This window comes from Odocoileus virginianus, chromosome 34 (assembly GCF_023699985.2).
Source record: "Odocoileus virginianus isolate 20LAN1187 ecotype Illinois chromosome 34, Ovbor_1.2, whole genome shotgun sequence".
Classification (NCBI taxonomy): domain Eukaryota; kingdom Metazoa; phylum Chordata; class Mammalia; order Artiodactyla; family Cervidae; genus Odocoileus; species Odocoileus virginianus.
In genome coordinates, this window is record NC_069707.1 from 6,980,866 (window position 1) to 6,994,074 (window position 13,209).

The 13,209-nt window shown below is 50.7% G+C and overlaps 1 protein-coding gene across 6 annotated transcripts in view; it reads right to left on the minus strand.

The window, feature by feature from the left end:
* The window catches only part of MAP3K4 (mitogen-activated protein kinase kinase kinase 4), a 136,090-nt gene that overhangs the window by 5,537 nt on the left and 117,344 nt on the right, over nt 1-13,209 (minus strand). For 3 of the 6 annotated variants that reach the window (XM_070461734.1, XM_070461735.1, XM_070461738.1), the window contains exons 17-23: nt 12,625-12,753; nt 8,985-9,085; nt 8,213-8,293; nt 4,851-5,042; nt 3,707-3,777; nt 2,943-3,059; nt 1,870-2,029 (exon numbers count right to left, since the gene is read on the minus strand). In XM_070461734.1, the coding sequence (XP_070317835.1) occupies nt 1,870-2,029; nt 2,943-3,059; nt 3,707-3,777; nt 4,851-5,042; nt 8,213-8,293; nt 8,985-9,085; nt 12,625-12,753 (851 nt within the window). Of the gene's footprint in view, nt 1-1,869; nt 2,030-2,760; nt 2,852-2,942; nt 3,060-3,706; nt 3,778-4,850; nt 5,043-8,212; nt 8,294-8,984; nt 9,086-12,624; nt 12,754-13,209 lie in introns of those variants that run through there. The other 3 variants (XM_070461736.1, XM_070461737.1, XM_070461739.1) reach the window with 2 other exon arrangements.

The following is a 13,209-nucleotide window of genomic DNA, read 5'->3' on the forward strand; positions in this document are numbered from 1 at the left end:
AGCCCGTGCTCTGCAAAGAGCAGCACATCCGCACGGAGCCCGCGTCCCGCAGGGGAGGGCAGCCCACGCTCCCCACAGCCAGAGAAAGTCCACGAGCAGCTCCGAGGACCCACTGTGGCCAAAAGTAATTATTTCAAAACCCAGGGAGACACTTAAAAGAGAAATTACCTATAACCACAAATGCCTGTGGCAGCAGTTCTGAAGGTGAGAGCTTGTGTACAATCAGCAGTGGCCGTAGCAGGAAGGAAGTGTAACCGAGACCTCTCACACACACACACACACACACACACACACCCCCCCGGTCTGCAGAGCTGCATCTGAAGCCGCCATCAGACTGAGTCCAGGCCGATGGGAAGAACGTTCTGCACGTCCCTCCGATCTCAGCAGCAGTGCACGCACCTGGCTTGTACTCCAGCTGGAACCTGGGGTCACTGCTCATCTCCTGGGGTGACCCTGCCTCCTGCAGGCTACCAGGCCTGAACCCCTCCAACTGAGCCACAAGGTTCAGCCTTCTGTCCAAGGTACCTCCTTCCAAAGCCACACAGAGCCCTCAGGTTAGACAGCCAGCCGCATGACGAGCTGCTGACCCTCCCCGCTGCCGGGGCAGGCGGTCCCCCAGAGCACACTGCGCTAACGCATCGTTCTGGAGCTGGCTCACAGGCCCAGTCTCAGCCACACTGAGCTCTAGAGATTATCACACGGACACACATGGACGGACTTGACTCAAGGACTCTGAGGGATTCTCTTTATGGCCACGGCCAACGACACGAAGGCACCGCTTCCCGCGTGTGGTGTGTGTGTCAGAACAACTGGAAACGGGCTATGCCATGGCCTCACCCAGAGCCGGTGAAGCAAATGCCCACACAACAAAGCAACGTGGTGGAGGGGCGGCGGGGACTGGGGTATGCCGGGCGTGCAGGAGCCGTTACAGAATGTGGGCAGTGCTTCCACCAGAGCAGCAGGCCGCGGGGCGGCCCAGCCCCACAGGGGCTGACGCCTGGCCTCAGGTTAAGGGCGAGAATGAAATCCTTCAGTCTGGGGTCAGTGAGAGAGCAACCTCGTTTGTCACTCTCATCATCCCCGAGACTCCCAGGTGCAGAGGTCATGGGCACGGTGTGGGTCAGGCAAACACAGGGGGCAGTCCTGGGAGAAGCGTAGCTGCTCCCCTCACACGCGAAGGGCCAGCGCTTTCCCTCCGTCCAGGTGACCAAGATGACCTCAAGCAGGACTCTCCACTGGAGGACGGTGGTGTAAATAAACCCTGAAGTCGAAGTGTTCGTCACTAGGTCATGTCCCACAGCGTGCGACCCCATGGACTGCAGCCCACCAGGCTCCTCCATCTGTGGGATTCTCCAGGCAAGAACACGGGAGTGGGTTGCCATTCCCTTCTCCAGGAGATCTTCCCAACCCAGGGATCAAACCCGGGTCTCCTGCATGGCAGGTGGATTCTCTGCCATCTGAGCCACCAGGGAAACCCAGAGAAACTGTCCTCTCCCCAAACTCAGCTGCAAATCATAACTCACACCAGCATTCCTGATTCACCGTCACTTTACATGTTCACAACGTTCACACTCAAATGCAGGAGGGAAAGAAAGGATGTTCTGATCACAGTGTCCAGTAACTACTCAGGGTAGGCCTATAGAGCAGCAGATTTCGTTTCGGGGCACAGATCTGGCTAAGCATAGTGCTGAGCAAAGAGAGCGGAGCTGTGTGTTCTGAAGGGGATGTATGTCCCGTGCAGTTTCCCCATGCCGGGCTCTTTACAGAAGAATATTCAAAGGAAAGCTATGTCTTTCTGGAGAAGGGAGGGCAGCCACCCTGTGTCGGGCACAGCTGACGCCCTTGCGGGCAGGGGAGTGTGAGGATCACCTTTAATGTCACGGTGAACGATGCCATGCTCGTGAAGGACGTTGATGGCCACGGTGATCTGCTTAGAATACAGCCTGATGACGTGCTCCTGGAGTCCCAGCCTCGACACCTCTTCCAGGGTGCCCTCATCACAGTACTCCATGAAGATGTACATCTCCTCCTGCGGGAGGAACCACACACGGCCCCATGTCTACCTGGACACTGAGTGAAGAGCCTGGAACGCTCCACTGGCCACGCCCCCGAGGACTCCTCCTTCTAAGGGTCAGCTACACTGTCATCCTGAAGTCTGAATTCGTCTCAAAACGGTCACTTCTAACTCCTCTATAAAGAGCGGTGTCTCTGCCTGCCTCCTCTGTCTGGAATTATACAGCTCATTGGGATAAGAGCATTGCTGAATCACAGGTGATAAATGTCTGTAATCCTTTGAAATTCAGTCTGCTATATAATCTCAGACAGGGACCAACAGGACTGTCCCTATACATATATTATTAAGTACTGAAACACATCCTTTTCAGATATGAATTTATCCATGAAAAACATTAAAAATCGCCAGTATCCAACGTCCCCAGAAGCTCATATTCCACCAAGGTGATCCCTGGTCATCCTCCAGGTGACCCTCCTTCCCTCCAAGTGTTTACTGCTAAACACTCGGGGGAAAATAAGCTGAGAGGTCTTCGCTTTCTCTCATTTTACAATGGTTCTTTAAATACAAACAAAAGGGGGAAAAAAATTACTGAATAGTGTGTTCAAGAGTGGCTCGGCAAAAAACAGAAGGGAAAAAAAAAAAGCAACCAACAGCAGTGTCGGGGGGCACTAGAGGAATCTTCTGATTGGCAGGATGGGTTTCAGTGCTTTATAATGTTGGGTTAATGACTACGGTCTACAACTTACATTTCAGGAAGGACTCCTCTAGTTTCAGAGAGAAGGCAGAAATGGTGTAACTCATGGAGATTTCCTGAGAATTAGGCAAAGTTACTGTGCTCTGAAATGAGAAGACCTGTGATGTAGGACAGGACTCCATCTGCACCCTCACTGACCGCTCACACCGCACAGTGTGATCAAAGTTGGCTTACTCTATGTAGCTCCACACCAAAATACCGAACCAGATTGGGGTGCTTGATGCCTTCAAAGATTTTCAGCTCGTCCGCAGTTTCCTTGATGGTTTTATGGTCATTGGGTTGAAATCGAATCTGGAAAAGGAAACCGGCTGGTTACTGTTGGCACCGGTAGACTAGAAACGCGCCCACCTGACTTCCGGGCGGGCTGGCTTCCCCCTGCTGATGAGTAAGGCACGCCTGCTTCAGCGTGTGCCCAGACAGCAGCCCGCGGGATCCCCTTCGTGACTGCAGACTGAATGAGCCGAAACATGGGACCGCCAGGAAGCAAGCACAGGTGTTAAGTTTTGGGCGAGACAGAAAGATGAGAGAAGATTCTGCTCTCACCAAGCTCACGACCACATGGGCGTGGCCTGAGTGCCCCGTGGTGAGGATGAGGAGATGCTGCGGGGTTTGAGGGGTGGGCTGCACGTGCCCGGCGCCCCACGGCCCTGGGTGTCTCCCAGGGAGCCTTCCTCGGGCATTCCCCCTCCTGCCATCCTACCTCCAGCAGCTAACAGGCTGCTCATTTCTGAACCTTATCACTAATGTCCCCCAAGCCCCCCGACCAAGCCCCCCATGGTCCCAAAGGTGTAAATGCCTAGAATGTGGGAAACATCAGCGTTTCAGATGTCTGAAATGTCAGTGCACCGCAGGAGCACTTGGGCCAGCCCTGCCCTCGTCAACACAAGTCTTGTTTCCAAGTCTCCAGCACACAGAGGCCCCAGGGGCCGGGCACTCACCTCCTTCATGGCCATCAGCTCGCCGGTGTCAACGTTGATGCAGGTGTACACCTTCCCGTACTGCCCTTCCCCTGTGAACAGGGACAGACGTGCTGCTCTCAGCACCAAGGCTGGGCCGCTCCAACTCACCAAACGTCTAGTGATGTCTTCCCATCCCGACTCCACATTCATATATCTAGAATTGTGCTTACCACAGTCTACTACTGCAAGATCCAAACTATTTCTGAATGTTCCCTGATAACCTAAGTCTCGGGCAATCTTTTCACTACGTCTTACCTGTAAATAGAATAGAACTGACTGGCAAATCCCAGAAGAGGCATGAGGGTGAGCTCTGAGCCCTCTGGAGCACACTCCGGAGCCCCTTATGGCCCTGGAGGAGGTCTGGGCCAGGGGGTAGGGGGCATGGCCGGGATAAGCCTGCCGCCACCTCAATGGACCTCCCTGCTGTCTGTCCAGGCGTGTGGGAGGTCAGCAGGGTATTCTACTAAGACACCTTCTGAAACATTAAACTAAGGGGATATAGATATATGGCTACATAAGACTAATACTGAGAATTCACACCATTTATAAAGGATCTGATTCTGTTCAGTGTCTTCTGTCCTGACAGCTCTACGAAAACTTCCTGAGGCTCAGAGTCCTATATTACAATTGTGTTTGCTTCTCCAGACCTAAATGCTCAACAGATAAATGCACTTGAAAGGGGGGAAAGTCTGAAACATAATCAGCTCCTTCTCCACACAATCTATCGCTAGTTATTTAACAGGAAATTAAGGTTTTTGAAGACACTGACCCATTGGCATTTGTATTCAGTCTCACTTCATTAAGGATCGTGTGGGAATAAGATGGAAGGAATATAAACTAGAACAAAAGGGTAGGATTTATGGAGTTCTCCACTGGCAACTTCTGGAGTTATCAAGCAGAGCCATTCCATTTAATGAATCATTTAAAAATCTCTTTTACATTGTTCTTAGAACATATCTTGCAAGTGAAACCAAAAAATCAGAACCTTGTGCAAAAGAGAGGATGTGTATTTGCCACGCCTGTAAGAGAAAAAGACCAGCCATGGGAGACTTAACCTAAAGAAGTGTGACTTGTTAATTTCTAACAGGGACCATCTTTGTGTCCTGTTCTTCAGTTTTCTTACCGATTTTGTTTCCTCTTTGCCACTTAAACGTCACCTTCCTCAAGCCAACGTGCATGACGTTGTCGTAAGACTTGGGGGTGTCACAGACTTGACCAATGATGTTTCTTCTCCTCATTTCTCGATACCGCTTTTCTTCAAACAGTCGGACTGACTTCTGAATGGCTTCTATGGGTCCTTGCTTAGAAGCAGTATCTGCAAGGAGAAGTATAAACTCAGTCACCCCAACAACCATAATCAGGTCGACTTCCAGCAAATAATCATAAAAACAGAGCAAGAGACATTAGCACTCCATCAAGCATCACCTATTCAGCTACACAGCACCTGAATTAAAGTCCCCAAAACCTACCACCTTCAGAGCATACAATCCACAACAGGGAAGTACACACACAGAACAGAAGCTGCTCAGACAGAATGAATGGCCTCCTCTCCCAAGGCTGGTCAGACTCTGCAGTCGCCACCTGCCGGCCTCCAGTCTCCCCCCTCCACCTGCTCTCACTGCTCAGAATTTTCTTATTGTTCAGCCGCTCAGCACGTCTGACTCTTTGCGACCCCAAGGACTGTAGCCCGCCAGGCTCCTCTGTCTGTGGGATTTTGCAGGCAAGGATACTGGAGTGGGTTGTAGCTTTCTTCTCCAGGGGATCTTCTCCACTGAGGGATCGAATTCGCGTGTCCTGCGTCTCCTGCATTGTGGGTAGATTCTTTACCACTGAACCACAAGAGAGTCCCCCAGAATTCTCTTACTCAAACATAAAATCTGATCATATTGTTTACGCACGTAATTTATTTCATGGTTCATCCCAACTTGCTGACCAACAGTCCAAGGCCATCACGCAGAGTCTTTCCAGGTTCCCTTCTCTTGGCCACTGCCCCTGGCCTCACTGCAGTCTCCAGACCAGCCTGACTGAAGAGCCTCCATGGACAGCGCCTTGCTCCTGGCCCATCCACCCTGGTCTCCGGACCAGCCTGACTGAAGAGCCTCCATGGACCACACCACACAGCGCCTCACTCCTGGCCCATGCTCACGCCTCCCTGTCTTCCAGCTGTCAGAGCTTACTCCCCTCCAGGAAGCTGTCTCTGCTCTCTGCTGGGAAGGGAGTAAAGCTTTCCTTTCTCTAGAGTCGGAATGGCTGGAACAAAACCCAGGCTTAACCTTTTTCTAGGCGTTTGAAAATCGGCAAGTTAATTACCTTCTTTAGATATCAGATTGCAAAACAAGAATACCTCATTCAGAGATACTATGAGAACTTAATGAAATCACACACATAAGGCAATTAGCCCAGGGCCTGGAACATGGAAATACTGGGTAAATTTTAGCTTTTGTTATTATCGCGCCTTATTTTTCCATCTAGCCATCTCTATTTCTCCAACTTATTTTATCATGATTTATAGAGAAAAGTATCTTTTACATAGATATCTAAAACAACCGTCTGATGAAACACTATTACCACTATTACTCTTTCTACATGTGACTGGGACTCCGTTCAATTTGTGTTGTGTGTGTGTGTGTGTGTGTGTGTGTGTGTGCGCGCGCGCACGCGCGTGCTGATTTTACGACAACCCGCTAACGGGTCACAATCCATAATGTGAAAAGCTCCTGGCTGCCACAGTTCTCAGGTGCAGGACCCTAAGGAGGCATCTGAGAGCCTGAATGTTCTAAGAGAGCACTGAGGGCTGGGATGACTGAAAGATTACCCTGAGAAGAGAAATTCCCAGAGACTTACAAGGTGCCAATTACAGCGTCTGAGTACAATCACTTCCTAAAAACGGGGATCCCTGTTTCCCTTACCTCACTGCATGACACGCCGCGTCTACTTGGCACTGACCAAGGTTGCACGGCTGTCGGGCCGTGGGCTCCATTGTTAAACGCTTCTGGGAAACAGTCTTTTCTTTTACAGTAAGCGTTTCTCAAGATTTCCTAGTCTCTAAGATGTCTGTGCAGACTTAACTCTCCCAAGAGTTCCCAAGTTTACTTGACCACAAAGTATTTGTTTTGAAAATTATCACAAAGACCTGTATCCGTGGGAACCGCAGATGACGTGCGAGAACCCCTCCCTGTCATCAGGCTTGAGCTGACAAACGCCCCCCTGACCCCCCAAACCCTACACGTGCCTCATCTGCCCAGCCTGGAGAATGCGGCTTCACGGCTGCTCCCGCCTCCTGAGCGCCCCTCGGGGCCACTCCCCACCTCCCCCGCGACCCAGGCCCGCCCCCCACTCCCTGGACACAGGAGGCTTGCCCGCCGCAGGGGCCCAGGGGCCGCCCACCTGCTGCACGCAGGCCTGGACCACTGAGCCCACCGCTGAGGACTGGCCTTGCCGAGGCCTCCCCGCACCCTTGCAGCCCCACCTCCACCTCCACCCATGCTCGCCAGGCCAGGCCGGCGGCTCTGGTCTTCAGTCACCGGGCCTCCAGGCGTGTTTCTCTTTCTGTACTTTCCCTCCTGGCTGGACACTGACCTCCTTCCTGCGGAGGCCAGCCCAAGCCTCGGCCCTCCCTAAAGCCTCCCGGGACTGCTCCAGGCCTGCTGACAACCCTCCTGCTCGGTCGCACCCGTTCCGGAGGGGCGCTGTGGGGGCAAGAGTGGGTGACCTCGGCCCAACGTCTGGCCTCTCAGAAACTCGGATCATTTACGAAAAGAGAACAGGATCTGTTCTGCCTAGGTTATGGCTCAAGACTGTTGTGCCGAAGAATATGTGAAAGCATTTTGTGCTAGCCCAGGGCCTTTTCTGCTATTCATTCTTCTGGTTCATACAGACTGATCACCTGCTGTATATGACAAATGCTTTCTCTCAGCTTCTTAGCATAATAGGTAAGTCGTTATCTGCTTCACAAGTATTTTTTATATTCCTACCATGTACAAAGGGCTTCCCAGGTGGCGCTAGTAGTAAAGAACCCACCGGCCAGTGCTGGAGACATTAAGAGACGTGGTTCAATCCCTGGATCAGGAAGATCCCCTGGAGGAGGGCATGGCAACCCACTCCAGTATTCTGGCCTGGAGAATCCCATGGACAGAGGAGCCTGGTGGGCTACAGTCCACACGGTCACAAAGGGTTGGACCAAGTAAATTAACACACACAACATGTTCAAAGGGTTATGCCAAGGGCCCACCCATGTGACACATAAAATGAATATCACCCTGCTTAAAGAATACAAAACTGAGAAAAACACATTCCTGCTCCAAAGGAACTTATGATGATAAGAAATAGGAATTGCACACACACAGCACAGACAGGAAGTGATGCCAGAGGCACAAAAGGGACCATAAAACATTAATGCAGAAGGTCGAGTAAGCCATAAGCTGAAGCACATCTTAGCTGAAACAGTTTGCTTTATGCTTAAACATTCAACATTCTTTCTCTTACCCTTGGTCTGACTGATAAGTGTCCGAAGTTCCCAACTTCTTCGAGTTGACCCACTTGAATCACCTTTTGGATATGCTGGTTCTGCAGAGAGTATTTTTTCATACAAACTAGTAAGACTTATAAAACAAACAGGCATATTTGATTCAGAGCCAGAATGAAATGTAGGTGAGTAGTGATGATTAGTTAACCACCAACCTGTCATTCCCAGTGATTAATTTGTTTGATGAGAGTCAAAAGCTGTCTCTACAATCATTTAGAGCAAACTATACCAAACTAAGAAGTTGTGAATGGGGTTACAGGACTTTAACTACATTAAGGTTCCACAAGTAACAGCTGACAGAATACTGAGCAGAAACTGGATTTTGCTGGGGGGGCGGGGGCGTGGGGGAGCGGGAGGGGTACCCCCTTCCCAGGGTCCTACCCAAGAGCACAGCAGAGCTGCAGGAGCAACCGTGTGGTTTCTGGGCAAAGACTCCTAGTTCTGCATTCTAATAAAACTTAAGCCTGTCATCTACAAGCACAGTGCCAGTTTCTATTTTTAAAGTGAATTAAGAGCACTCGACAATTAAAATATCAGGAACAATTATTTTTCAAAATTATTTAGTGACAGAGGGAGAAAATGCACATGCAGAAAGGCATCTATATTAAAAGGCCAGCGTGCCCAGCACTAAACCTCTCCAAGGCTCTGTCACTCCCCGTTCTCAGCGGAAGCCAGGGCCCGGGACGAGCGGTGAGGCTGGCAGGGGACGCAGTGGACACCTCACACACTCACCCTCGCGCTCCTCGGTGGGGCTGGAGTGGCGGCTCAGCGACCTGAACTGCAACTCAGCTGCGATGGAAGCCAGGCGGTCATTTTCAGGGACGCTGGAACCCCTGTTTCAACATTTTAAAAATTAAGCTATCAATCTGATAGAACTTGAAAGATTTGTCAGAGTCTTCTAGAGCAATGATTCTCAACTGGGGGTGACTCTGCCCCACAAGAACATCAGGCATCCATGGGTAAAGGACGACATGAAGGACAGCCCCCAAACCAAGACTGATTCACCTGAAGTGACGGCGCCCCTACCGAGACACCTGTCTCTGGGGTTTGGAAGGAGGACACAGGAGGACCTGGCTGCACAATACATGGCTTCACGTCAAAGACAGCAACGAAAACAAAACAGTAGTTGCTGAAGAATTACTGACACGTGTGGAAAGCTAATTTAAGCCCAGGATGGATTAAAATTAGGAGCCAAATCTGGCTAGTATTTAAGATGATCATCACATTATATTCAAGTACTTAATTTCATTTGAAGTGCTAAAATCATTACATGATTCACAACAGCTCAAGTCTCTTCAGGAGCAGGTGGAAGGGAACACCTAACCACTTCTTAAGCAACAGCCAAGCAAAAGGGCAGAAGAGCAGGAAGCTTAACATGTAAAGAGCAAAGCTAATTTGCAGCTTTTCCAGAAGAAAAGTGTTCAGCAATCCAGAATGAGTCCACAAAAGGGTATATCAAGCCCAGAATTAAATAATGGCAAGCATTAAATTATAATTCAGATCATCCGAAATAAATACGGTGTTAGTTTATTAACCAGTTTAGTGCGTATTTTTTTAAACGAATGATATAATGAAGTATGGTAGCTTTTATGCTTTTTTATTACAGACTGAGTGGGTTTAAAGCAATATGGTCTATTGGACAGACATTCACAAATTATGAAGTGTGCAAGGCTTTTATCTCCCTACACTCTCAAGTCTAGTGCAGTCCATGTTAAGTCTGGAGTGAGGAGGCTCTCTCCTGCTATGTAGTTCATCAAGAAGTCTTGGCATCATTTTACAGAAAAAAAATCACTGATGCAGAAGTGAAGAAAAAACACCCTCCTCCTAAACTGCGCCAATCCTGGGACCATGGAGAAGCCACTAACATCCCCATCTTCCTGCTTTCCCAGAGAGGCTAGCCAACTCCACATCCTCAGACTTCTGCCAGGGAAACAGGCAAGAAAACACAGTTCAACCAAACGGTGTATGGGTGAACGCCTAACAGCTCTCTGCAGGGGGAGCGGGAGTCTGCAGACTTCAACAGTTTCTGTGCTCTAACAACTGAGTTGCACAACTCCTGAGAAACAAACAACCGGCTCTCGCAAACCAGTTACTCCAGCAAGCAGAACACTGGAAGGCTGTTTTCTCAACAATGGTAAGATTGCCGAAGCCCGTTTCCTAAGTCAAACTGTATCGAATCAAAGTGTTGATTGGATATTGTGGGGCAAAGTAAAAATTTCCCTGTGTATCTGACGTATCTCTAAGGCAGGCCAGCGCCGCACACAGGCTGCCGCGGTCAGGGAGCCCGGGAACCACCCTGCCTCCCCCAGCCGATCCCGGCCCCAGGAGCCTGGGGGGGAAGGTGCCAGGGGGCTGACCCCTCGGGCCCCCTAACTCCCAGCACACACACCGCCAGGAAGCACAGACCACTTCATTCCTCAGTGAGGAAAGGCCTTCGAGATGGCACGTTATGATGGAAGCAAAATGTCTAGATCTCAAGGACTGTCCTAAAGGATAAACGAAGAACACTTCTGAAATGCTGCTCACAACACGCTTGAGAAACCACCTGGCCAGGGCCTGAGACCAAGGGTGGGCACAGGCCAACTGTACAAAAACCTGTTCCAAGGTACGCACCCCGAATGACCAAAGCCTGAACCAAGAGTTCACGGAAACTCTAGTTCTGCAGAAACCGCGAGGGAAGCGCAGTGCTGGCTGAGTGCTCTCAACTATGACTGCCTGTCGGGGCTCGTCAGTTCCCTCACTGAACTAACAAAAGAGACAGCTGCAACCCCCCACACGGCCATGAAGCACCCGTGGATGTGTCTGCCGTGAAATGTGCTCAACATTAAGAAAACAGGGTCAATGGGAATTTGTTCAATGTTAATTGTTAATTTTTTTTTAGTTGACTGCTTAAGCTGTAAAATACTTGGGCTTTTTTTTTTAGGTTATAGACTAACATTCGTTACTAAAAATTAGGGAATTTTAATTATTTTAATGCATGAGAAAATGGGAAGTATCTGTAGACGTTTTAGACTGCTATAAACTAAGTGTAAAAATACCTTCGTCTTCATGTGGATGTGTGGCAGAGACCAACACAATACTGTAAAGCAGTCATCCTCCCATTAAAGATGAATACATTAAACATACCTTAGTCTCGGACACGACTGAGTGACTGAACTGAACCAGTCTATTTTAAATTCTAAAACCACATGTCACCTTTCTGCCAACACACTAATATTTCTTCTTGGGAGCAGGATAAAGAGCACCGAGTTCTTTCCCAGGTTCATTGTTTTTGTTCAATTTTGTTTCACTCTTTCAGCATCCTTACAGGAAGATGAGAAGAGTGACAGTGTCCATTCTATTGCCCAAGGGTGGATTAAGAGCCACCAAATGTCCTTTCTCCTTTAAGCATCTGAGACCTTGATGAGATCCCCTACACACCCGCCTCCGCCACCCCACCACCAAGTAACTCGGCCAAAATGGGAAAAGCTGCCACGGCCTCAGTACTGACACAGCAGATGTCAGGCAAGAGGCTCACGCTCGTCTGACAGCTCTCTCTAGTAATTATCTCGTCTCCATACGAGATACAAACCTCATGAACTCATTTTCCCCACCACTATAAACGACTTCTAATCAACAACTGTGTATATCAGGAGATTGGGTTTGAAAAGTGATTAAAAAAAAAAAAAACCACCACCACTTCTAGGTATAACCTAGAGAGAAGTCAGCTTTGAGCGACCCCTGAGAAACTCTTCAGGAAAGGTGCTGTATTTGCCAGAATTCTCCTACCAGTGGGCCAGGTTCTCTCATGGATACTCCCTGCATGGTTACATCGGCAGAAACTCTAGTCATTTGGATTAATGTTTGTGTCAAAGAAATATAAAAGTCGGGCAGATAATCTACTTGTGCTGGAGCTTTGGGGCCACGACACCCCAAGGAGGGCCCTTAAGCATCGCCCGACCACACAAAAGCAGCCCCACGAGCCCTGGGACGCATTCCAGAGCCGAGGCCACAGCAGGAGAGCTGGGGGGGTGCGGGGCAGGCAGGGAGACCACCTGTGCTCACAGGCACTGCTGATGGGCCTGGGCGGGCGGGCAGACCACCTGGGCTCATGGGCACTGCACCCGGGGCGAGGGGCAGGGCAGACCACCTGGGCTCACGGGCACTGCTGATGGGCCTGGGCAGGCGGGCAGACCACCTGGGCTCACGGGCACTGCACCCGGGGCGAGGGGCGGGGCAGACTACCTGGTCTCATGGGCACTGCTGATGGGCCTGGGCGGGCGGGTGGGCAGACCACCTGGTGCTCATGGGCACTGCTGATGGGCCTGGGCGGGCGGGCAGACCACCTGTGCTCACGGGCACTGCACCCGGGGCGAGGGGCGGGGCAGACTACCTGGTCTCATGGGCACCGCTGACGGGCTTGGGCGGCGCTGGGTCGCTGCCCGAGGGGCCAGGCCGAGCAGCGGCGGGCGCGGGCGCGGGGCTGCCGAGGCTCCGCACGTCCGCGGGCACGCTCCGGGCGCTGGAGGAGAGAAGAGGTTCAGGAACCAGGCGAGGAAGGGGACGGGCTCTCACGTGGTTTCAGGAAAAGATAACACAGGGTGAGGAAGCAAAAAATCATCTTCAGACAGAAAACACACACTGCTCTTTGAGATTCAGGTCAGGTGGCTCAGTGGTAAAGAACTGGCCTGCCAATGCAGGCAACGCATGTTCCATCCCTGGGCTGGGAAGATCGCCCGGAGGGCAGGGCACGGCACCCCACGCCAGTCTTCTTGCCTAGAGAATCCCATGGACGGAAGAGCCTGGTGGGCTACAGTCCCTGGGGTCGCAGAGAGTCGGACACGACTGAGCGACTGAGCACACACGCCCATGAAAAAAAGTAACTAATTTCAAGCTAGTTATTTTTGACAATAATTGTGATCCTTTCCCAGCCAAGTACTGCAAGAAAGAAAACTAACTTAAAAACTACTTGACTCTC